The 23,034-nt window shown below is 44.9% G+C and overlaps 1 protein-coding gene across 3 annotated transcripts in view; it reads left to right on the top strand.

Annotated features, from left to right (window-relative positions):
- Positions 1-23,034, top strand: part of LOC146173099 (phospholipid-transporting ATPase ABCA3-like) — a 95,555-nt gene that overhangs the window by 38,769 nt on the left and 33,752 nt on the right. For all 3 annotated transcript variants that reach the window (XM_084584462.1, XM_084584461.1, XM_084584460.1), the window contains 9 exons: positions 1,308-1,462; positions 5,136-5,291; positions 6,188-6,398; positions 7,831-8,080; positions 9,439-9,530; positions 13,230-13,620; positions 15,757-15,958; positions 17,942-18,209; positions 22,412-22,537. In XM_084584462.1, the coding sequence (XP_084440588.1) occupies positions 1,308-1,462; positions 5,136-5,291; positions 6,188-6,398; positions 7,831-8,080; positions 9,439-9,530; positions 13,230-13,620; positions 15,757-15,958; positions 17,942-18,209; positions 22,412-22,537 (1,851 nt within the window). The remainder of the gene's footprint in view (positions 1-1,307; positions 1,463-5,135; positions 5,292-6,187; positions 6,399-7,830; positions 8,081-9,438; positions 9,531-13,229; positions 13,621-15,756; positions 15,959-17,941; positions 18,210-22,411; positions 22,538-23,034) is intronic.

Raw genomic sequence — 23,034 nt, 5'->3', positions numbered from 1 at the left:
TTTGCGGCGAAACATGGATCAGGCATTGCCGCATAGCAGTCCAAATTTTCGAGTTAACCGGGCTGGCGCAGGCCGCTTGTTCGAATTATCCGGCCAAATTTACATTGGAAAATACGGGACCGCAGAAAGCCTTCGAATTATCCGGGATTTCGAATTAACCGAGTTCGAATTATCGAGGTTTTACTGTATTTCACATTTTCACTCGTCTGTCTATATAGAAACAAGAGAAAAAGCCACTCGTCAGAAAACTATTATTAACATTTCAAACGTTCAAATTCGCCCCACCATGATGGTGCAGTGGTTAAGGTGCTTGGCTACTGTGCCAAAGGATGTGGGATCGAATCCCAGCCGCTGTGGCCGCTTTTTGATGGAGGCGAAAAGTAAGGCGCCCGTGCGCCATGCGATGTCAGTGCACGTTAAAGAACCCCAGGTGGTCGAAATTTCCGGAGTCCTTCACTACGGCATCTCTCATAACCTGAGTCGCTTTGGGATGTTAAATCGCCCAAAACCAAACCAGACATTCAAATTCAAATCTTTATTCACATAATTTAGATGTTAGAGGTGCTAGGTAGATAGATGGCTAGATAATATACAGTATAAAAACACAAAGTAGCGACTACTTTTTTGGTCAAGGCAATAATAATCATTTTACAGCTTGTTGAATTTCAATGTGGGGAGAAGTGGTTAATGAACGATTTTAATTAAAGCACGGAAAAAAAAAAATGAGCAAGCTTAAAATGAGAAATCTGTTTCCAACATTGTATAGTCTGATCACTTGGAAGCATGGTGCAATAAATATTATTCCTTTATCTGCTCTAGATGCAAAGGTGCCCTTCTTGTAAAGTAGAAAACCTTCAAAAAATTTGTGTTTTGAGAAAGTGAGAAGTGTTTTTCCTTTAGTGAAAGTAGCATCTATGAGGTTAGAATGCAGTTATCTGTTGGTATAGACTGACTTCAGTTTATTCTTGGTTATAATATTGAATTCTTCATGGTTTCCGATGAAAGCAGTTAGAGCAAAAAAATGTTGTTTTTTTTCGTTGTTCTTCACTCGCCATTTAATTTATAGTGTTTCCAATATTTTGTAATGAAGCAAACTTGCGTTGCCATTTCAGCTCACTTATTTTGCATGGTTTGCTTATTTGAGGTGTTTGGTCGAGCATATAAAAAGTATTCCTTCAGTTTGAAGACTCCATAATTCAGACATATTTTCTGTCTCCAAAGTGTTCACATTGTGGAATGTAAACTGTTGTATAACAATAATGGAAGTAGTAATGAGTTATAAAAATTTGTTTTGATCATTATTGCAGGGCTGTTCCCACCAACACGTGGTCGGGTGCACATCAACAACTACGACATTCAGACTCAGACCAAAAAAGCGCGCGAGAGCTTCGGCCTCTGCCCACAGCACAACGTCCTGTTTGACGAACTGACGGTTGAGGAGCACCTCTACTTCTTCTACAGCGTGAGTTCTCTCGTCCGCAAGGCTTGCTTCTTGCTGGTGTAGCTTTTTTTATGGGAACATTGAAACAGCTTCTTGATCTTTCTGCTTTTTTTTTGTCTTTGTCGAAGCCTAGCACAGAGTACGGACGAGTGACGTGGTTGTTACACGGGTACTTATGGTCCTGAATAAAGTTTAGACATTCCCCCCCCACTCAATTCCATAGATCAAGTTTGCCCGCTTAAGGACGCTTGATTTACAGAAATGGCAGGAAACGAATGGATTCCGGCCATTTCTCTTTTTGCTCTCCTTGTCTGAAACTCCACCAATTTAGGTTCTGTGCATTTTGGGATTGCTTTTGTTCATAACTACCCAGGTAGGCGAGTGGTAACGAAATGGTTGAAACCAAGTTTCGTTGAACAAAGCTAAAACATTCTCTGAAATGTCATTGTTTTTGTTTGCTTGTATTTCTGCTTTATTTCAATGTTAGGTCGCATTTGATTGTTTTGTGAAATTGAGGGCAGCGGCCCAGAATAATGATTTATTGGGAGTGTTACTAAATATCCCTAATGTGGACAGAGCTAATGCTTCTGTTTGAATAAAAAACTGCTTTTGAAGAAGTGAAAGATGCATTAACTGTTTCACATCTCCATGGAGATCTTAACCATGCTGGAAAAGAAAGGATGGCAGAGGGAGTGAAAGAAGAGAGAAAGAGGTGCCACAGTGGAGCAGCTCCAGAACAGTTTTGATTATCTCTGTACCTTTAAAACAAAGTAACGCCACATAGCACGTGGCTGCTTGATAAGAAACGCTGAAAGTGCCCGTGTGCCTTGCAGTGTCGATGCACATAACCGATCAAGCAGGTTAATGAATTGATGAATTCAAACCAAGGACTGGGCACTGTATATATTAAGAAGGCTGACCTATATTCAAACTCTGCATGATTGGCCAAATGATTGCTTTCCAGAGTTTGAAGTATTTAGAACGGGCCTCAAGGAGATGTGACAAAATCAGGGCTAGGCATTAGGACCATATTTTTGACTTGGAAGGAAGCTACAGTCAAACCCGGTTATAACGAACTGCGTAATTCAACGCAATTTGTTCGCTATATAAAGTATTTCGCTATAACCAAACCCATTTATAACGAACTTCAGTACCAAATTCGTTATACACGATGTCCAGACAGCGCAGCGAAAACGCACTAACTAAAGAAAAACCGTGCCGCTCACCATGAATCTACAAAAGAAATTTATTGCAGATAAATGCTCACTTATTTTCAGTAGGCAGTGATCTTCGCCTGAACACTGCATTTAACTCCATCAGCGAGAATCGCACTTTCCACACGCGACATCATTTCCACAAACTCCAGTCCGCTTCCCTGTATTCCGGAGCAGTATCGGCGCAGCAGATCGGTAGCAGCGAGGGCTTCGTGCAACGTCGGGCGAGGGCGATCGTCCTCCGGCGGCGGCTCCTCGGTCTCCTCGTTCGCACCAGATGCCAGCATGTCGGTAACAATTTCCGAGTCCAACGGGCTCGCTGTCACGGCTACGTTGTCGTCAACAGTGAGAAAATCCTCCAGGGCAACTTCTTCGGGCACAGCGTCCGGAACATCAGCGAGTTCTTCCCACAGCGTGGCAACATCGCTGTCATCTTGCACAGTGCGCGCTTCACTAGCAGCTTCTGCATCCTCTCGACATAGTCCAGCATGGTGGAAGCAGTTGCGGATTGTGGATTGCGTCACGTCTTGCCAGGCACGGTTAATCATTTCTATCGCGGCCAGCAAATTAATCTTGAGCTCGTCGTTAACCCGCAATTTCACCAACAGCCGCTCAACGACGCGTTTTCTGTAGCCCAGCTTGAAAGCGCGGATGATCCCCTGATCGAGGGGCTGCAAAACCGCTGTTGCGTTCGGTGGCAGGAAACAAAGCTCGATGTTCTTGAGCGTGACGCCGCAGTGGTGCGCAGAACAGTTATCGAGGAGGAGGCAAATCTTTCGCCCGCTCGTTGCAAGTTCCTCGTCCCAGCCACGCAGCCACGCTTCGAACAACGTTCTGGTGATCCAGGCCTTAGAATTTGAGTTGTATGTGACTGGGAGTGAAGTGCATCCTCGCAGGCACATAGGAGACTTGAACTTGCATATGACAAGCGGCCGCAGCTTTGATGAACCGTCCATGTTTGTCGTGAGAAGAACGGTGACTCGGGCCTTATTCAATTTGCCGCCATGGCACTTCTCATTCTTTAGCGCCAAGGTTCTGCTCGGCAGCAGTTGCCAAAACAAGGCAGTCTCGTCGGTGTTAAAAATATTGCACGGTTCGTATCTCTCCGTGACAGCACGCCACACGTCTTGCACCCACTTTTCAGCACTCTCAGCGTCCACTGCTTGGCTTTCACCTGCAACCACCTTCCCGGTGATGGTGTAGCGGTCTTTAAATCGTTGGAGCCAACCACTGCCCGCTGTAAACCCCTCGACGTCCAGGACGAAGGCAAAATCTTTTGCCTTCTGTTGTAGCATGGGGCCAGAGACCGCCAGATTTCGCGCGCTAACGTCCAAGAACCATTGGTACAGCGCTTTCTCTACTTGGTCGTAAGCCGGCTTGCGGTGGCGAAAGCCGTCACCATTTGGTCGTTCCTGTGCATTGCCTCTGATGGCCGACTGGTTTTTCAAAATGGTGCTTAACGTGCTCCGCGGAATCTTGAAATGCGCGGCAACGTCAGACTTTTTTCGCCGCGGCCAACGGGGCAAATTATCTCCAGCTTGTCGGAAAGCGGTAGGGCACGCCGCTGCTTCGTCGTCATCTTGCAGGATGGCGAATGCAAGTCAGCAGCAACGTAGGCACGTCCGGAATCGTGAAGATAGCAGCAGCACGACTTGCAAACGCGAACAAAGAAAGCTCCGAGGATGCGGGAAAGTTCGCCACTGACGCGTTCGTTGTTCGGAGGCTGCCTTTCCTTCGCCCAAACTTGAAACCAGTTCTGGCCGGTGTTGCTTCTTTCTCGAAGCGCAATAGGTCCGGAGCTGCTCGAACATCTTTGATCACATGGTAGGCAGCTGCCGAATAGGAGCGCTGCAAAGAGAGGCTGGCCGATGGCGCGGATTTTAAAGGCTACTCACGCTACTCCGGGCGACGGCCGCGCATGCGTACAGGAGGGTCCCTCGTGGAAGCTGCTGTAGAGAGCCCCTCCTGCGTTTTACGGAAGCGTGGCATCGGCGCAGAAGCAGCAGAAGCACCCTAGCGGGCGCGTGATGACGTATGCGCTGTGTGAGACCTTGGGGAACGGACCCGTCGCCAATCCCCCTCCCATCTGACAACGGCATGCTCTAGAAGTATTGCGGCCCGGCAGCATGGGCTGCCCGGAGAGAACTCGGAGCCGGCACAAAGGCCCGCCCGTTGGCGGGCGTTTGGCGACCGATCGCGCACGCTGAGTTCGCTATATCCGATGTGTAGTTCGTTATAAAAAATACATTTTATATGCATAATGCTAGCGGAAATTCGAGTGTTCGATATAAAACATAATTCGCTCTATCCGAGTTCGTTATATTCGGGTTTGACTGTACTTTGACATGAAAAGCTGTCAACTCAATTACCAACACTCTATGAGATGAATGATAAGTCATTGAAAAGAAGAGAAAATAGCGAGATAATATCTCTGAGCAGTGCAGAAAAGGAGACATTCTTCTTGCTCTTCCTGCAACTAGCTCAAGGAAAGCCCCGACGTGAGCTGGAAGACGCACGTGAACGATGTCCTCGCAAGCGTTGACCTGGCCGAAAAGCGATCGGCGCTGGCGAAGGACCTTTCAGGAGGCATGAAGCGCAAGCTCTCGCTTGGAAACTCCATGATCGGAGATTCCAGGGTGAGTCCGTGACATCATCGATGGAATCTCAATATGTGATGTGCTTTCAGCTTTATTGTTTTTTAATAACTGTATACAAAGTTTGCTTGCGATGTCAGTCATGCGAGCTAATGTTCACGTGCCTGATTAGCCATGTGAGGATGATTCAGTAACAGTGTCATGGGGTCATATGGCTTCTGGTGGGTCATACAACTCATTAATTGTCCTTTTGTTCATTAAGCTCCTCAGGGATTGTCATGATTCCTTCATTACTGCACGACTTCTACGATCTCCTTGTGCAATATGACCCTCTTATTGCGTCTTAGAAAAGTGGAACATGTCTTTGTAGTAAACTGGTGCTCTGCACAGCGAGCAGCTTCAGTATGACTGTTGTGGCAGCTTCGTCTTCTTTCCGTGGCAAGTCTTTGTCTTGGTCATGACCGTCATCTCTAGGCCACATGCAGCATGACCTGTAATGTCATTAAGCTTCGCACAAGTTTAGCCACCCCGCTAGATAATATCTGTTTAATTCTTTTAATGATTGCATGTTTCAGGGAGACATTCAAGACAAAGTGAAGATGTCATGTGTCAGTAGATAACCGTGTTCTGATGATAAAAAGACGTGTCAGCTGAAAACAGAAGCTTTCGGAGCCGAATGAAGGTCAAAAACAAAAAAATTCTGCTGTTTGCCCTTCAATATGTACCACCAAGTTGCCTGTTTGGCTGCAGTGTTGAAGTGCAGGTATCACTGCAGCACTGGCCGCTTTCACAAGCAGAGAGGTAATCAATGTCCATTTAACCCTGAGGGGTATTGTAGTGTTCGGTAGTCGCATGGTTACCTGGAGTTATTGGTCCGGGGGTGCACTGTGGGGTAACAAGCCTCATAGTCACGTGCGCCCTTGTGGTTTTGCCGCCAGATCCTGATCTTGGATGAGCCAACAGCCGGCATGGATCCTCAGGCACGCCGCGCAGTTTGGACGCTGCTCCAGAACCTGCGCCGGAGCAAAACGATCCTCCTGACTACCCACTACATGGAGGAGGCCGATGCTCTGGGAGATCGCATTGCTTTCGTAGCTCATGGGAGGCTACAATGCTGTGGGTCTCCCCTGTTCCTCAAGAAGCGATACGGTTCGTGACCTCATTCCCCGTTGGCAGTAGCCTTGCGCAGCCCTTATTCTGTCTTTTCCATGCGGCCACTCCGTGCATAAGCACATCTCCAAGTATTGTATTGGCAAAAAACAGGCCGCCATCTTGTTCCCGCAGATGCACAGTTCATGTCGGTGATAGGTATAAGCAACAGATGGCGCTATCATGCACTTGTGGCATCATTAGTATAAAGAATACTGTAAGGTCGTAGTCCCTAGCAAACTCCCTGCAGTTATTACTAGCACTGGGTGTACTAGTCTTGTGTACCGTCTGAGACACGAGCCCCAAGAAACAAAGCTCTTGCTGGAAAACTGGGCTGTAACTGGCCATTTGTAGCACTTGTCTGGCATGTTTTCTCTATGCTCTATCTCATCGTTTCCTTGCAGCACTGTGGAAGCTAGGAGCCCTGTTCAGCCAATTACGAGGGATTATGTGTGTTCTTTTGCGCCGCGTTGTCTGTACGTTGTCTGCTCGTGGCGTACACAGATGTGGTTGTAAAAGGGTATAAATAATGATATAAATCCGTCTGCATACTGAACCTTGAAAAAAACGCTTGTATGTTTTTGAATACCTTTTTAGGTAACATTACGCTGTTTATCACATCCACGCTTTTAGTTATCTTATGGAAACGAAGTTACGGTGGCAACTTTAGTCTAGTGATGCCGTCTGGTTTTCTAACTTGCGCCTTTTTTGTCACCGAATCGACTCTCTTCTTTAGGCCTGGGAGAGGCAATACCATATCCTGAAATTAAAAGTTAAGGCAACTCAGCTCTCACGAATATTCCTTTAGGAGAGCTGAGGCCAAATGAATGCCAGAAGCATCATTTATGACAAGTGAATAAACTGAAAACCGCAGTAACAATGGCGAGTTGACAGCGAGGCCAGATGGCCTGCTTTGAACCGTGCCGCCATGTTGAAAACGTAATTTCAGCATACGCGAGAGCCGCGAGCGCTAAACTCTGGAAAAGCATATGTAAATCAAGCTTACGTCAAGGTTCGATTTGAAATATCATTTCACGGGTGCGTGCTTTAAAAAAGCTTGTCCTCCCATATGCTTTACAGCCTCTTCATATTGATACTGCTTTCTGCAGCGTCAGTCAGTCACCTCTGCACTCATCGTGTCCCATATGCTTTACAGCCACTTCATATTGATACTACTTTCCGCAGCCTCAGACCATCGCCTCTGCACTCATCGTAGTTTTGGCAGTGCTGCGTAGAACTACCATGCTAGAGTATAGGTCTGTGTTTGCTAAATCTCTGCACATTGTAATCAGGAAATAGAGCTGAGCCTGAAAGTGTGGGTGTCCCCACTCCTTAGAGTGAATGTTATTAGTTCAGCGCGATGCTTGAACGCACGCTAATTATGTGGACATCATTGCTCTTAATTTAATTTTGTTTCTTGCTTCTCTTCCAGGAACCGGATATCGCATGAGGATAGCGAAAGGAAGCGACTGCAACTTGGGCGCTGTGACAGAAAGGGTCACGGCAGCCATACCTGCGGCTCAGCTGACGTCGGACATTGGCCATGAGGCGATGTTCAACCTGGGTTTCCCGCCCGCATCCGAAGTCATCCCACTGTTGAAGAATCTCGAGGAGACGAAAGAACACCTCGGCATTGCGAGCCTTGGAATTTCGGTCACGACCATGGAGGACGTGTTCATCAGGTGACCAGGCTGTTGATGCATTTAAGTCATGTCATGGAGACAGTGGAGAAGAATTTCTGTGAGAAAGATAGAGGGCAGTCGGCACAGGGTTGGACTATCCCTGTATTTAGTTTTCAGAGAAAGAATGGCGCTCTAATTGTTACGCACGTGGATGGCATCTGAGCTACACTTGGAAGAAAGGAATGAAGGAGGGACTGAATAAAATCCTAGCCGCTTGTGTTGTTTAGCATCCAGGGATGTCCACATCATGCGTGGTCATCTTTTGCATCTTGCTTTGTGTTGAAGGTTAAAAAATATGGAGTGAGGATGGCTACATGCAGGGCTGAAACATTTGCCTTATCTTTAGTGCGAGTATTTTCTACAGGAAGTTTGCTTAGGTAAATATCTGCTCCTGTGTGAAAATGGTTAAGGGCTTGTTTGATTAAAATGTGCCCATGCGTGTAACACACATGCAAAAAATCTAACGTGGAAAAAAAAATTCCTTTGGGGCAGCTCTCGAAGACGAGATGCCCAACACATTTTCTTGCCAGAGCTTTTCCTCAAACGTATTCCATTTGCAGTTACGCATCTGTTTTCATGCCCATGCACCTGTTTTCTTTTGTCTGCTAAGTAATTTCACGTTCATGCGTGTGCGCGGGCTTGTGTGATTTGCATACACATGCACACACAACTATTTCTGGCCTACATCGTCATCAGTGCACACACTTGTGTGTGAGATGCTCAGCAGCCGACAGTGAGGGACAGCAGACTTGGGTGCTTGCCCTAGATGCATGAATGAAGGCCACAGAGTTGACTTATATTTCCCCAGTGTGACAGCCGGTGCAGGAAAGGAGAGAGGTGAGCCTTGGTACCTGAACGTATATGTTTCTTTCTGCCAGTCCACGCCCTTTTCCTTATGCTATGCCGTGTACAGGGTCGTCCACTTTTAGCTGTAACATGACCACTGCTTTCAAAACGCCATTGCGTTGGACCTGGCCACGCAATGATGTAAAGTAGGAGACCATGCGATTGTATCGCTTTGCTTCAAAATGCTTCGATGTGATTGCGTCACAGCTGGAAGTTGATGACCCTGTACATACTTAGAGAAGTTTATTGCTGTCAACTTTTCCACGGCGGTAGCCATTATAATGTTGGGTCATTCAGCATCAATGCAGTGCATCAGTTGAGTTGCAAGGAGAGGCGTGAATGCAGCCAAAATATAAGTGGAGGTCGGGCTCGGTGCTGCAAGGAAGCTTTTGAGAAGAGTGCAGATGAACATGCATTGGGTCAGATGCAAAGAGAACACAGTCAGGGCGTTGCTCGCAATTATGCTTCAAGACAAGGTCAAACAATCCATGACCTCTCTCTGTGTTTCGCAGGGTTGGTGAGTTGGCGGATGGCAGCATCGATACCAGTGGCTCGTCATCAAGTTCTCACAATGGCACCGATCGCATTGGCGGCCTAATTGAAGGTGGGTGCATGTACTTTTGTTAAACATGCTTTCTGTCATTTGACTGCCAATGGTTATAAAATGGAACTAGCTCCTAATTGCTCATTAATTGTTTCAAGATGTTTGTATTTAAGGTCAGTTCTAAAATAAATTTTCTAAGTTTCTTTGCCAGTGGCATTTATTCTTAATTTTAACTTAAGCATGGACATTTTAGCCCTTGGCTTTTGAAAGGGGCCCTTTATTCTGATTCGACTTTTTTCACATTCACTGGCCCAAATTCGTTAGGAGGCTGACGAGAGTAGCTCATTGTGAAAATGGTTTGTAAACTTCACCCAGCCTTACTGCTTTGATTTATCAACTTTTTTTTTCTTGCGTCTTGTGGCTTTATTGTTGTTATTGGTCATGCCCTACCCACACATAGGGTAGCTAACCAGGCACTGCCTAATTAAACTTGCCGTCTTTGTACTGCAGTTGCTTTCTCTCTCTCGCCTTGCAGCATTTAAATGGGCTTACCGGCCCAGCTGTCTTGAAGGAGTAGAGATGCTACGTTGTGCGTTCCATCTTTGGAGTGATGCGTGGGACACTAATAAATGGGAATGTCCACATAGATTACGTGAAAAACCCATAAATAATTTATCACTGGCCATTTTTTTCACGTGCAGTTTTGGTTTAGGTTCCAACGTCACATAGCGGCTGTGACATCACAGGCGTGTCACGCGATACTTGCGAAACATATGGTATGGGCCGCTGCTTTGTCCCTTCTAATTCACTGTAACCTTTGATGAAAGCCTGTTCAAGGTCTGGAATCACAAAAGATGAATAAGCAGTAATTATGTGGCAGTTCTTTTTTTCATGACACACTGGACTGGAACTCTGTGACATCGCAGACGTCACTCAGCGTTTACTTGAAACTGAAACTGCATGAGAAAAGAAGAAGTTACAAATCATTTAGAAAGTACAGGTGACTTCATCGTCTTGCGTAGCATATGGCGTCTTGCACACTGTTCCAACACACACACAAAAAAAAACGCATCCGAAAAGTTGTGGCCATCATGCATTACGGCAATGCAAACAGTGAGCTTTATACTTTGCAAGTGAAGAAAGTTGTATATTGCCAGTAGTGCCATTTTCATCAACTCCTATCTTCTGCGGCTGCTTGAAGCGCTCATAGAACACATAGTTGGTGTTTCCATCTTAAAGAGCAAGGCTTGGAACATTACGTAAAAGGTGGCATCTTTTTTTTTTCTTCTCTACTGAACATTGTAACTGGAAGGATATTGTTATGTGTACTCAAAGACTGCCATTCCAGACTAACCCAATATTGGCTGATATAGACCATATATACAGGGAATGCTCGTTAATTCAAAGCTCGATAATTCAAACTGCACTGCTTGCTCTGGCCAAGCTCCATCGAAGTGTGTGTATAAAAAATGCCTGTCAATTCAAACACAGGTTTTTTCCACTACGGATAATTTGAACTACCTGCTTAATGTTCTTCATGACCTCCAAGACTTGAAACTGAATGCTCGTTAATTCAACTACCGTTAATTAGGAAATACGGATAACTGTCTTCACAGTCGCAGCCACTACCACGTCGCATTGTGAAGGATGCCATGGAGACCCTTACCATTTTTGAATAGTTCTGCTTTGACACTTTCAGCCACGTGCACACGAAAAAATTGTCATTTTCACGTTGTTCTTGTTTACAAGGCAGCAGAGCATTGCCCAATTTTTCACCAAATAAATTTACCACTATGCAGGTGGCTCTCGTCAGTTTTTTGCGAGGCCATTCGATAATTCGAATTTTTTTCCCCAGTACAGTGAAGTTCGAATTAACGAGTTTTTACTGTAGTGGCGGCAGAAAAATGCATGTCAGCTTGCGGAATCGTATGTTGCACACTTGTTAGCGTAAAAAGGTGTAAGACCATTAACACTTTCCTGCCCGCGGGAGAAAGGGTGGTTTTTGGGTGGTGTCAGTAATAATTTTTTTCTTTAACAAAACTTGTAGAGAAGGAATTCCTCTTCACAATGGTATTAGTGAAAATCAACATATTTATTGAATAAGTGATGAAAAAAAAACTGTCAGGAAAATATTGTGGTTAAAAAAAACACACAAAAGCATCAATGCTTCTTGATACAAATAAAACATAAAAAATTTCAAAATAAACGTTTTTTACAACAGGGAGCAATACAGCATTGCAGCAACATTGCAACACTGCACCCTGCAGATAACAGTTGTGACCTTCAGAACAGTGATCTCTTCCGATCAGCGCGCAGCAAAAGCGGAAATTTTGGGGGAGCAAAGTCGAAACTTATCGAGGCCTAACTGTCGACGTTCCGGGTCGGTTTGACGTAGTTTCGCTTTCTGTGCTGAAGTCTGAAGAGCTGAATTCGTCTTCCGAGTCATCACTGCTGCTGTTCGCATCTAAAAATGAGCTTTCCGATGCGTAAACTTCCGCGGAAGCACTTGTTTCCGCCCAGCAGGAGCGCGCGCCATCGATGCCATGATGTAAACAAGAGCGCTGATCACCTGACTCCGGAGACCATCTGGACGGGTGTGGCACGACACGGCGTAAAAATTAAATCAAAAGCAAAACTGAAAGAAGGGTTCCTCTATTTCCCATTGGAGGACGCCACTCATCAAGGAGCACTTCGAAAGCGGGAAAATTCGAATCGTGAAACTATCGATAACGGGCTATCGATGGGGATAGGCGCGGACAGGAAGGCGTTAAACCAGTGGTATAGACTAGTAAAGCGAAGGGGCTCGTACAGAAAGCACAGACAGCTCATAGCATTCAGCTATCATTGCATTGTGTTGCCAGCCGCTTTTTTCTGTTGAGGTTGTGCTTATGCTGTGTGCAGGCTTTGCTTTTCAAGTAGAGTCACTGAAAATAGTTAACTTGCTAAACTTTGATGTCACAGTTATTAATTTGGATTCTATTTGGCAGATAGTTGCTGGCACTCTCTTGCAAGGCTTAAAACAGCTGCTGAAATTTAAACAAGACACGACTCTACGTAAATTGTAAACAATCATGCAAACAGTTCATGTAAACAATTCACTAAGGAGAACATAGTTACTGCTAGTTTAAAATGACCAGCACTTTTCTGATTGGACTGCTTTGTTGCCATCTGGACCTTGGTTTCTTTTTATAGTGCATTTTTCCCCTTGTTTGGCATTGCAAGAAGGAGGAGGCCTAACCCGAGCGCACTGATTACAATCTGGTTTGCTTGTTTCATTTTTATTTTTGTTTTGCACTTCACTAGAGGCTCTCAGGCAGTTTTGTCTGCTTTTTTTGTTGCATTTTGTTTTGAGTTAAAAATATGTTGCTGCAGTCAACCAGTTTCGTAACATAGGTAAGAGAAGAGGGTAATGGTTTTTCACAAGTATATCATTGTAAAAAAAAGAAAATATGGTGAAACGAAGATGCAGATGAAAGGTGGTGGTGGCCTAGTAATTATTGCAGCGTAACAAATTTCCCAGCATAAAGAACAGTTGGGTTTGCAGGTAGAACTGCCACACTTTTCCATTCTGATATAATGTGCAGAAGACGCTGCGGGATCGCTTGAGCCAGTTGCACAGGCGGTACAAATGGTAACTTCGACCCAAAGGTCTTTCGAGGTCGCTCTTCGGCCATGCTGAAGCACGGTGCCCATCATTTTTCTCTCCTTCCACAGTGCTTTGGAAGAAAGTTGAGCAGCAACGGTACTTTTGCGTTGCAGACGACGAGTACCCGACATTCCAGCGCATCAGCGGGCTGCCGTTGCTTGCGCAGCAGGCGACAGCGCTGTTCCACAAGCGGTGGAACGCCACCAAGCGGGAGTACTTCCTCCCAATCCTCGCCATCGTCATCCCCGTGGCGCTCTTTTTCCTGTACACCTCGCTCGACATTCAAGGCGCTGAGGAGACGACCATCAAGACTCTGGTCTACGATGTCGGCGACTATGCGGGCCCCACGCACGGCTTCCTCAGCAATGGCAGCTTGGAGCTCGGTGACAAGGACTTTGTTGGCGCGATGAGCCAGCAAAGGGTTGACGTCAAGAAGGGGGTGTTGAATCCTGATGATTTCCTTCTGGACATAGCCAGGCGAAGCCTGGGTGATTACAACGGCAGGTGAGTGAAAGTTGTATGTCTTTTATCAGTCCTTTGCATTATTTTGACTAGACGGGCACTGGCTTGGTTATCTCCAATGTTCCATCGCTTTCGGTTTGTTGAAGGGAAGGCTGATTATACAATTGAACCCCGAGATGCAGGTGTAATGGACAGTGGCGAAGATGAGATGGTTTCCATGCATTTGGTTGGCTGCCCTATCTCTTCCTAAGTGGACCTCTTTTGTAAAGGCATCGAAGGCGTTTGGTAATGAAGGTCAAGTTGTCATCAGATTTAGACCAAAAGTGTAACATGCATTTAAGCGTTGCTCATTTACAATTCGCTCCAGCTCTGCGGAAGGAGCTAAGATGCGGGCGGCACTGTTGCCTACAAATTGTGACTGTGTTCAATGAAGATGGCAAGTTGCCATCACTGGCGCAGTATTTTATTACAAGCACAATTGTAACAAAGTAGTCCAGAGTAGTTCAGGGTTTTGTTAAGCACAAGTGCTTCGTGATGGGATTCCAACCATGTCTTGAAGAAGTACCTAGTGATCATCGGCTATGCTCGTGTACGATTGTGGCGCCATACTTATAGATGATGTGAATCGCCTCCACCCTGGTATGATAGTCGCTGCTGCCGTATCAACACAGTGGCACATCCAAAAGAAGCAGTGTGTTCTTCGTTATCTGTGTTTCCCTTGCAAGGTGGCTCCTTATCACGTTTAATGCCCAGCTTGCATAATGGAGTTGACTCTGCTGAGTAGCTCTGAAAAGAAGGCCTAAATGTCTACAATTGATAATCGGTACTACGCAAACATCGATACTTTGCTTGTCATGGAACTTCCATTGACCAGGATGTTTTGCCGTTTTTTGTGGCTTCATGCTACAAAAGGCTTAATGTATCTTTCTGCAACGAATCGGTGCCGAAAATCTTGCACACTTATCAAGCTGCAGTGCTGTGGATGCCCTTTCAGGGACGTTGCACGTCATGAAGACAAACTTAAAAAAAAAAATGTCCTCTTCTCGTCCGTGTCTTTTTTTAGCGCAATTCCCCTTTTTTAAGTATGTATGACCGACTAGCCCAGCAACGTGCTCTGTTAAATTAAGCATGAAGACAAAATAGGCTATTTTGCCACCAATATATTCGTGTAACTTGCCTATAGCCTTCTTTTGTGAAAGTCTTAGTCCTTGAGCAACATCATGAAGGCAGGGCAAGTATGGTAAGGTTTGTAAACAGGGGAACTTGTTTATAAGCGACCTCGTGTGCAAGAGACAAAAAGAGTGCTTTGAAACCTGTCTGGTACAAAGGGGTTTACTAACTGTATTTAACTACTAAGTTTCTGTGTCGCTTTTTGTTGTTCTTGGTTGAATAACGGTACAGCATTGCAGTTTAATTGGGTGCATATATGACCACTAAGGAAAGATGGTTTGAATGATCTCAAAAGAGTATTCAAGACAGCTGTTCATTGAGGTTAAAAGGCTGTGATGTAGAGAGAGGGAGAGCATGAGAGTGGAAGTCTAGTTGGGGAAAGCGTAGTGAATACAACGGTTTTTCTCTGTAGTTTCTCTACTTTTGCTCAGCGTTCAGAGTATGCGGGAAAACAACAAGACAACTGTTTGGCTGTTGACAGTTCGGATTCTTCTCAGTGAACTTTGCAAAGGGTTTTAAAGTCAACGAGGAATTGGGGCACTTTCTTGCGTGCTCGTTTCGAGGTGTCTGAAACGTGGGCTGAGACATGCAGCAGGTACGCAAACGCAGGTGCTGTTGCGGAAAGGGGAGACATTTGTATTTGTCCTGTTTCTTTGTACCCGTCTCCACGCTGCGTCCATTAAGAGAGACGTTTAGTGCTTGCTCATTTATCGCATTTGTTTTTTGTGCTTTTTTATTGTCATCTCTGCCCTTCATGGGCTTCTGTGAGATTGTTAATTAGGCCTGTTCATTCGAATTGGTACAGGTACTTTTGATGTTGGGCCCTTCAGCATGTTCTCTTCAAGCAAGGGAATTGCCCGACAACTTAACGTATTCTTCTCCAGAGCTGTGGTAAAAAAAAAAAATTTACTAAAAGGATTGAGGGTTGCCAGACACTGTTTTGGTGAACTTCAGACGTCTCGATTTGTGGAACCATCTTTGTGAGTGGACATGTCGCTTGGCGTGCAGGTATCTCGTCGGTGGTCAGACTGTGGGCGACGGGAAGGCGGTGGCCTGGTACAATGGCGAGCCGTACCACGTTGGCTCCATGTCTCTCAACTTGGCACACACGGCCGCACTCAAATACGCCACCGGTGAAGCCGCTGCTAGGGTGCAAGTCACTAACCGGCCACTTCCGGGCGAACTCTCCGAGCAGATCGGAGTGGCATCGGTAAGTGTACTTGTAGCCATTTGCGGTAGTACTAAAAAGCAACGATAATTTTTTTTTTTATAACTCTGTTTGTCTATGTGCATTTGGTTTTGTTGGCATGATATACATGTTTGGGTTTTTGTTGAATGTCAGTTTGTGCAGTGAAGATTATTTTGTGTGCTCACTTTTGAATATAGCAACGTATTCCTTTTTTGATGGCAAAGAAATGGACCAAGAGCTAGAAGCAATACAGACATCGCTTCATCTGGCAACCCCAGTGAACAGGATTCATGCGTAAAAAATTGTGAGAACTGGTGAAAAAAGATTTAGTAAAGTCTCGATGTGGTGCTTAGTGGGAAATTTTGGACGGTAAGAATTTATGAAATTTCTCGGCTGGAGTTTAGCATACGCAGTCTGCACAGTTTCGTGTTTTTCAACACTTTCTCATGTCATCATTGATGACACGGATGCATCGCAAAGAGCCGCCCATATGTTGCCAACAAAGCAACTGCCCCAGTGAGCAGTGAGATGTGGCGCTCGACTGTAAATAAATCCTGTCAGCTGTAAACAGGCATGAATGCTTTTTCTGCATTTCTGTGTAAGACTCATTTATTTTGAACAATGTGAATATTTTTCATGGCACCATGAGAGTCAATCATTGGGAGTGTGCTGCATAATGCAGAAACGTATCTGAGTGATTTTGCGCTATGATTACAAAAGAATAGCCAGTGGGAGCGACAAATTTTTACAACAGTGCACATGCAAAAATTGCTGCACTTAAACTTGAATATAGTCGGGACGCTTTGCATCATCAGTTCCTTGCAACTGAGCAAGTTCAATTTAGTAATTCACTAATGCTTTGGCACACGAATAATGAAACCGGAGGTGCAGAAGGGTGACAACGATTTAATTTGAATCGCCAAAAGATTCCTGAGAGCACTGGAATCTACACTACAGAAATGCGAAAGCCTGAGCCTTGCTGCTACACAGGGTGCATCACGTTTGCTCTCATTATCATTATCAACTAAGTGCACCGTCATTATCATCACTAATGTCATCATTGTCATTATCATTAATTGCCACATCATTGTCATCGCTACTTAATCCTCATGGTAGACAAGGAGAATCATAATGTGTGTTTCACTATCCCGGGCCTGACTCAGCTGGCTAAGGCTCTTGGGGATCCGAGGGATGGAGGTTGGATTCCCGAAGCAGATGAGATTTTTAATTCATTAGGTACTAATTAATGACCAATTAATGTTATCATCACTATTAAAATACTCATTTACGTCGATGACGCCATCAGTTTGATTGACCAAACTCCTGCTGACTAAATTTTGAAATTGCCGGCTAACCGGGTGTGACGTCACATTAGCTATGGTGTGACGGAAGTGTGTGACAGAATCGCAGCCAACGGTATGAGCCATTAAAGGCTTTCGCCTTAAGATGCGCTAAGTGTTTGCACAGTCGGAATGAAAAGCCATTTTTCCTAGACGGCTATGCCTGAGAGGCCTCACACCTGACCAGGGCAAAGTCTGTGCAGTACATGTGTCACCCTTATGTGCTCCACTAAAGTGTATTAAGACTAAAAGTAGCCAAGGGTCTGTAGTTTTTAGCCAAGGTGCTTGTGTCTGTCTTGCTTGCAGATCTGTGCCGCTCTACTTTCATGCATCCTGCAGAAATGTGGCTCGACAAAGAATGATGGACACAGCGCTCGTGTCGTCTACTCCTCCTGTCTGCGGTTCTTTGTCACGCTAAATTTCTGCTGGATATATTATTCAGCCCGCACTTGGAAACCAATAGGCACACAGAGCCACTGGTGATGACATCTCATTCCTCCCACTTTTGCAGTTGAGTTTCCGAAAGAGATAATATGGTTGTCAGTGCAAAAGTAACTAGCAACTGTGTAGCATGTGTAGTTATTGATGACCTGTAGCCAGCTCTGATTATAGTACTGGGTTTCCCGAAAGAGGCACCTGTTTACTGTTTCCCCCTATTATCCAGTACGACCAAGCGGCCCGCATCTTGGCGGCTGTTTTTGTGCCGACTGCGCTGGCATTCCTGTCGTCGTCGTTCGTGCTCTTCCCGACCCACGAGCGGGTGAGCAAGGCCAAGCTGCTGCAGCTGATGGCGGGCGTTCCGGGCGTCCTCTTCTGGGGCGTCACGTTTCTCTGGGACTTTGCAGTCTTCGCTGTGTGCAGCACGGTCGTCATGATCCCACTCCTCACCATCAACCCTAACGGGATCTACACCTCGAGCCCCGACGTGCCAGGTACAGTTTCTGGGAAGTCCTCAAGGATTGCTGCCTTGCCCACCGCAAAATATGCACCAAAAGCTCGTTAATTCGAACATACGAGACCGTGAAGAAAGTCAGAACTAACTGATGTTCAAATTATTGAATGGCTTCGAAAAAACTGACAAGAACCATTTTGGATTGCTTTAAATTTATTGTATTTATTCACATAATGAAATTACAACACACTTTTGCCCCTGAGACTTTGAAAAAAGAAATGTGTTAGTCTTTAGCGCGTTCGTTTCACGCCGTCAGTTGTAGCTGACAGTGCTTTCCTTTGCAGCTTGCCAAGCTGCTGTGCAGCGATAACGTCGTGGTGCTTTTCTTTTGATGATAGCTAGCTCTAGCGGTGGAGGAGGGTGGTTAGGGAGAGGGGGCACGAACTTGGCAGAGTGCAGACAGTGGCTTGCTTGAATAGTCCGGTCACGAAGGCTGGTTCTCAGCATGTTCGCTTTATGGTGCCTCAATTGGGGTGGGCGCCAACAGAAATACTTGTCAATATTTCCAGTTTAATGGGGGTTTAATTGATGAGCATTTAGTTGTCTCTGAGGTCATGCGGCACAGACAGACAAGCAGCCGTCAGGGCTGGGCAAGGTCCTTCAAAAGGGTATCTTCAATACCGATACTCGATGCCCTCAAAAATTGCATCTCCGATACCGATACAAGGTACTGAACCGAAATTGTGCTTTTTCGATACAGATACTCGATACTGTATCGTTGGTACTTTGATACATCACTGAAATCCCAATGTGATAAAGGCAGTAATATTATTAGTGAAGTTAGGAAATTTTACTGTGCTTTCTGAAACCTTCAATGCAATCTTATAGCGCAGTTTTTTTTTTTAAAGGCTTAAAGAAATGCAACAGCATGAATTTGTTGAAGCTCCGCTGTCTGGGCAGCTGGTCTTGTCAGAGCTTTGCATTCTTCTGAGGCCTTAGTTAAAACAAAGCGATTGCTTTCACAAGTAGCCTAGCGAAAAATTTCTTTATTCTAACTTACCTTTGATCATTTAGCTAGATACAAATAAATCTGGACATTTTATGTCGCTTTTCATTTCATATACTATGCGTTACTCACCCAGTGTTTCTTCAGTCTTCTCTGTGCTAAAATGCTCTTAGGTGCGTGCGCTTGGGGAACTGAGCAGTTGCTTCGCGATTAGTGCAGTAATAGAATTTTGAAGCTGTGCTTTCTTTGTTAAAAGCTAGAGGATATCAACAAAAATTGAATGCTGAACTTTTTTATTAGTTCCGAAAGAGCTCCGTGATGTGGGCATCCTGTAAGCAAAGCACATGACAAAAACAGACGAGCATGCCGCAGTGTTTGTGTTGATGTTTCCTTTTTTTCAGCAGATAAGAGCGAAGCATAATCATATCACCTCGAGAATACTGGAGGTTAAGAAAGTCAAGTTTCACTAGCATCGCTTGAGAACTGCTGCTGGTTGTAGATAAAAGATAGAAGTGTTCTTTCTTTAAATAGAGAGTGGCTAATACGATGTCAATCAATTAGCATATTTTCAAAAAAGTTGGCACACTTTTTTTTTCACAATACAAGGGTATCTTTAGAAAAGTTATTCAAATTTTGCGAAAATGTTTTTGGGAAACAAATTGTTTGATAACACATAATTTGTTATTCAAACTTATGTTCTGGAAAAGTGCATTTAGTACATAGCTTTCACAGCATGTATTGCATAAAAATTTGGACAATAGGTTTTACAGAGAAAAGATCAGTGGAAGCCCTGGGTCTTCCCAGTGCAGTTAGAAAGAATGGGTTTGTGTCAATTTAAACGCTGTAAACTACAAGAGCAGCAGTTAGCCGACTGCATCGTTGGCGACTGAAGCCTTAGAAGAGCTTGCTCTTGCCGCCAAGTAATGCCGACATGCACAGCACAGGGGTTTGGAGAGCTAGGGTCGTGCATAAGTTATTGCATTCCTCAGCTGAGTGCGCTGCTTGATGAGAGTCAGATGCCTCAGAGACTGACAACGGTGCGGATGGCAAAGGGTGGGAAAGTGGCTAGGGGTGCAGCAATGCGCATGGTCCCTACTGCGTGTTTACCTTGCGTGTGTTTTCGTTGTGGCTTTTGTTCCTATGTTTCTGTGTGTCTACTAACGGGTTAGCGGCTCCGTGGTATGCACTCGGTGATCACAAGTAAATCTCATGAGCACCTACTTGTCATTGACTTCTTCAGATCTAACAGAAAGAAATATGGACATGTCAGTGCGGCTGAGGAGATGGAGCGTTTGGTATAAACTCCGAGCAGGAGAAAACTCAGGTGGTGGTACAAGCCAAACTGCCTGCCGGCTTATATACTACCAACCTGAGCGAGCGCTGTCAACCCAATGTCTGGCTCGCAGCGGCTTCAGTAATTGCAGTTTCATTTTTTTTTCTTTTTTTTTTAGTATTGTGTATCGTAAACTACACGATACACTAAAAATGTATTTTCGATGCTTTTAGTTTCAGCACAGGATACCTAATACGAATACACAAAACATATCTAAATATAATATTGAAGATACTGCCCTTTACTGGCAGCTGCCAAGGCCGATACCCCCTACCCTAAGGTGCAGTTGGCTGTCGCGGTGGCATGGTGGTAGTTTGGCTTTACCAATCCCTTCACGTTTTCACCTCGTTTTAACTTCTTTCCTCTTCTTGGCCATGTGCTGAGCGCCAGGCCACTCAGATGTGGTGCCGGATAGTTCGAACAGACTTGCGGTAGAATTAATGGCTTTTTTTGTACACAGACTTTTATGAAGCTTGGCCAGACCATGTAGTATAATTCGAAATTCGAATTACTGAGGTTCGAATTAACGAGCTTTCGCTCTATATCTTTGTGGTACGTTGAGGACAGTGCTACCCAATTTTAGCTCTTTACTAAAATCCGTGTTTCGTGGCTCCCTTTGGCGTTTTGGCATTTTTTCGAAATTTTTATAATGGAAATGAATGTGTTGGTGAAAAAAATCTGACCTTGAAAGTTGGACTGCTTTTTTTTTTTTTTTCCTGCTGTTCGGCCCAATCCCACCACATCAGTGGTGAAAGGTACATTAAGATTCTCATTCGAAGTGAATCGGAGTTTGGACTGACATCAAAGATTTGAGAAAAACGGGAAAGGTTCTCAGTCTGCCTGCTGGCAGAATGAAGTTGTATTATAATGATGGATTACCTAATACTCCATTCTGATGACAAAAATGTTTTTTTTTTTTCTCAATAGGATCACAGTTTATAAGCTAGAAACTGCCATAAAAACAATGTAGGTATTGCTGCCGGAAGCTGTTTCCACGAGAAAATTGTGTTCGCACTATTGATTTTTTTTTCACACAGGTCTCGGACGGGGCCATGCCATCATTCACTTACTGCCGCTCTGTAAAAAGTGTTCAAAGTCCTTTAATTTAGATGTCTGTATGGTCACATCCAAAAATTCATCTTAGCTGAGTTCATCTTAATGGGAGCTTACTGTATCTCGGTAGTGATGCAGTCAGGGTCGACTGTGTATCATAAACAGCCACAGAGTTCTAAATACATCTTGGGGGAATCAACCTTCATCTTATCCTAATTTCACATCCAGAGCTCTGGGATGCGTCAGAGCCCTGCCTCCTGTCGTTCATGTTCTTGCTCTCGTTGCGCATTCTTGCTCTTGTGTCTCGTCTGTGTTTTTTGCGCTGTTACCTGAAGATGAATAACCAACAAGCCCAAGCTGCTGTTCTTTTTAAATGTCTGTCTGTACACCTGTATTACATGGCTTCGTAGACTGACATGTACAGAGTTCTTTTTTTACTAGAGTGGTATGAAAGCGTGGGCGCACAGGTCTGACCGAAGTACATTAAGGTATATATACTTGCCTTGCAGGCATCAAGGCTAGTTGGCGTATGCAGCTGAACCTGTAAATTTCAGCCTAGCAAAAGCTAAGCAGGAAATTATTGACATTTCTTTCCTGAATTACGCACTTCTTTTAGAAACTTGCTTAAGCTGTGGGGCTTCTTTTCCGTGTAACATTGAGGAATGGACATATCAACCCAAGCTTTAAATGCTATTGAAATTTTAAACTCCCCCACAAAGATGCAAATCTGGCTGCTGCTGCTGCTGCCATTGTAGATAATGAACAAGCATATTTCTTTACTGGCAGTTCAGGAACAAAAGTGGTCACGCATGCACGGCTCCGATTCACGCGCCGGCTCTTTTTCTTTCAGCTGCGACATACATCCTCTTCCTTCTCTATGGCTGGGCGGCCATCCCCTTCAGCTACCTTTTCTCGTACATTAAGAAGAAGCCGTCCTCGGGTTACTCCTTGCTGACCACCATTAACGTCATCACTGGTAAGTCGTCCAAACAAAGATGCAGAGGTGTTGCATGAAGCGTTTTGTGGCTGCCTGCTGCGAAGATACATAGAGGGTTGAATCTGCCTTCTTCACAAGATGTGGCACCCTCTGGCGGGTCTAGAAGTATCTGGTCGGCAGAAAACGGGTTGAATACAAATGCACGTGGGAGATGCAAGAAGTGGCAAGTGTGCTTTTGACAGCTGTTGACAACTGCACCTGTCACAATCACGAATTGAGCGCGTAGATTGTAAATTGGTTCACGGGAAAGAAAAGGCGCAATATCTGTCGTAGCACTCATAACTTTTGGTAGCCACACAAACCATGCTGCAAGGGAAGGGAGGAAAGTGGGAATCAAGAAAGAGGTGCCGTAGTGAAGGGCTGCAGAATAATTTCTACCGCCTAGGGATCTTCAACGTGCATTGGCATTGTACACATTAGCGTTCCACCTCCGTCGAAGTGCAGCCACTGCAGTTGGGTTCGAACCTGGCAACTCC

Source organism: Amblyomma maculatum, chromosome 11 (genome assembly GCF_055883805.1).
Source record: "Amblyomma maculatum isolate TAMU_Amacu chromosome 11, ASM5588380v1, whole genome shotgun sequence".
NCBI classification, from domain to species: Eukaryota; Metazoa; Arthropoda; class Arachnida; order Ixodida; family Ixodidae; genus Amblyomma; species Amblyomma maculatum.
This window is presented reverse-complemented; position numbering and strand designations above follow the sequence as displayed.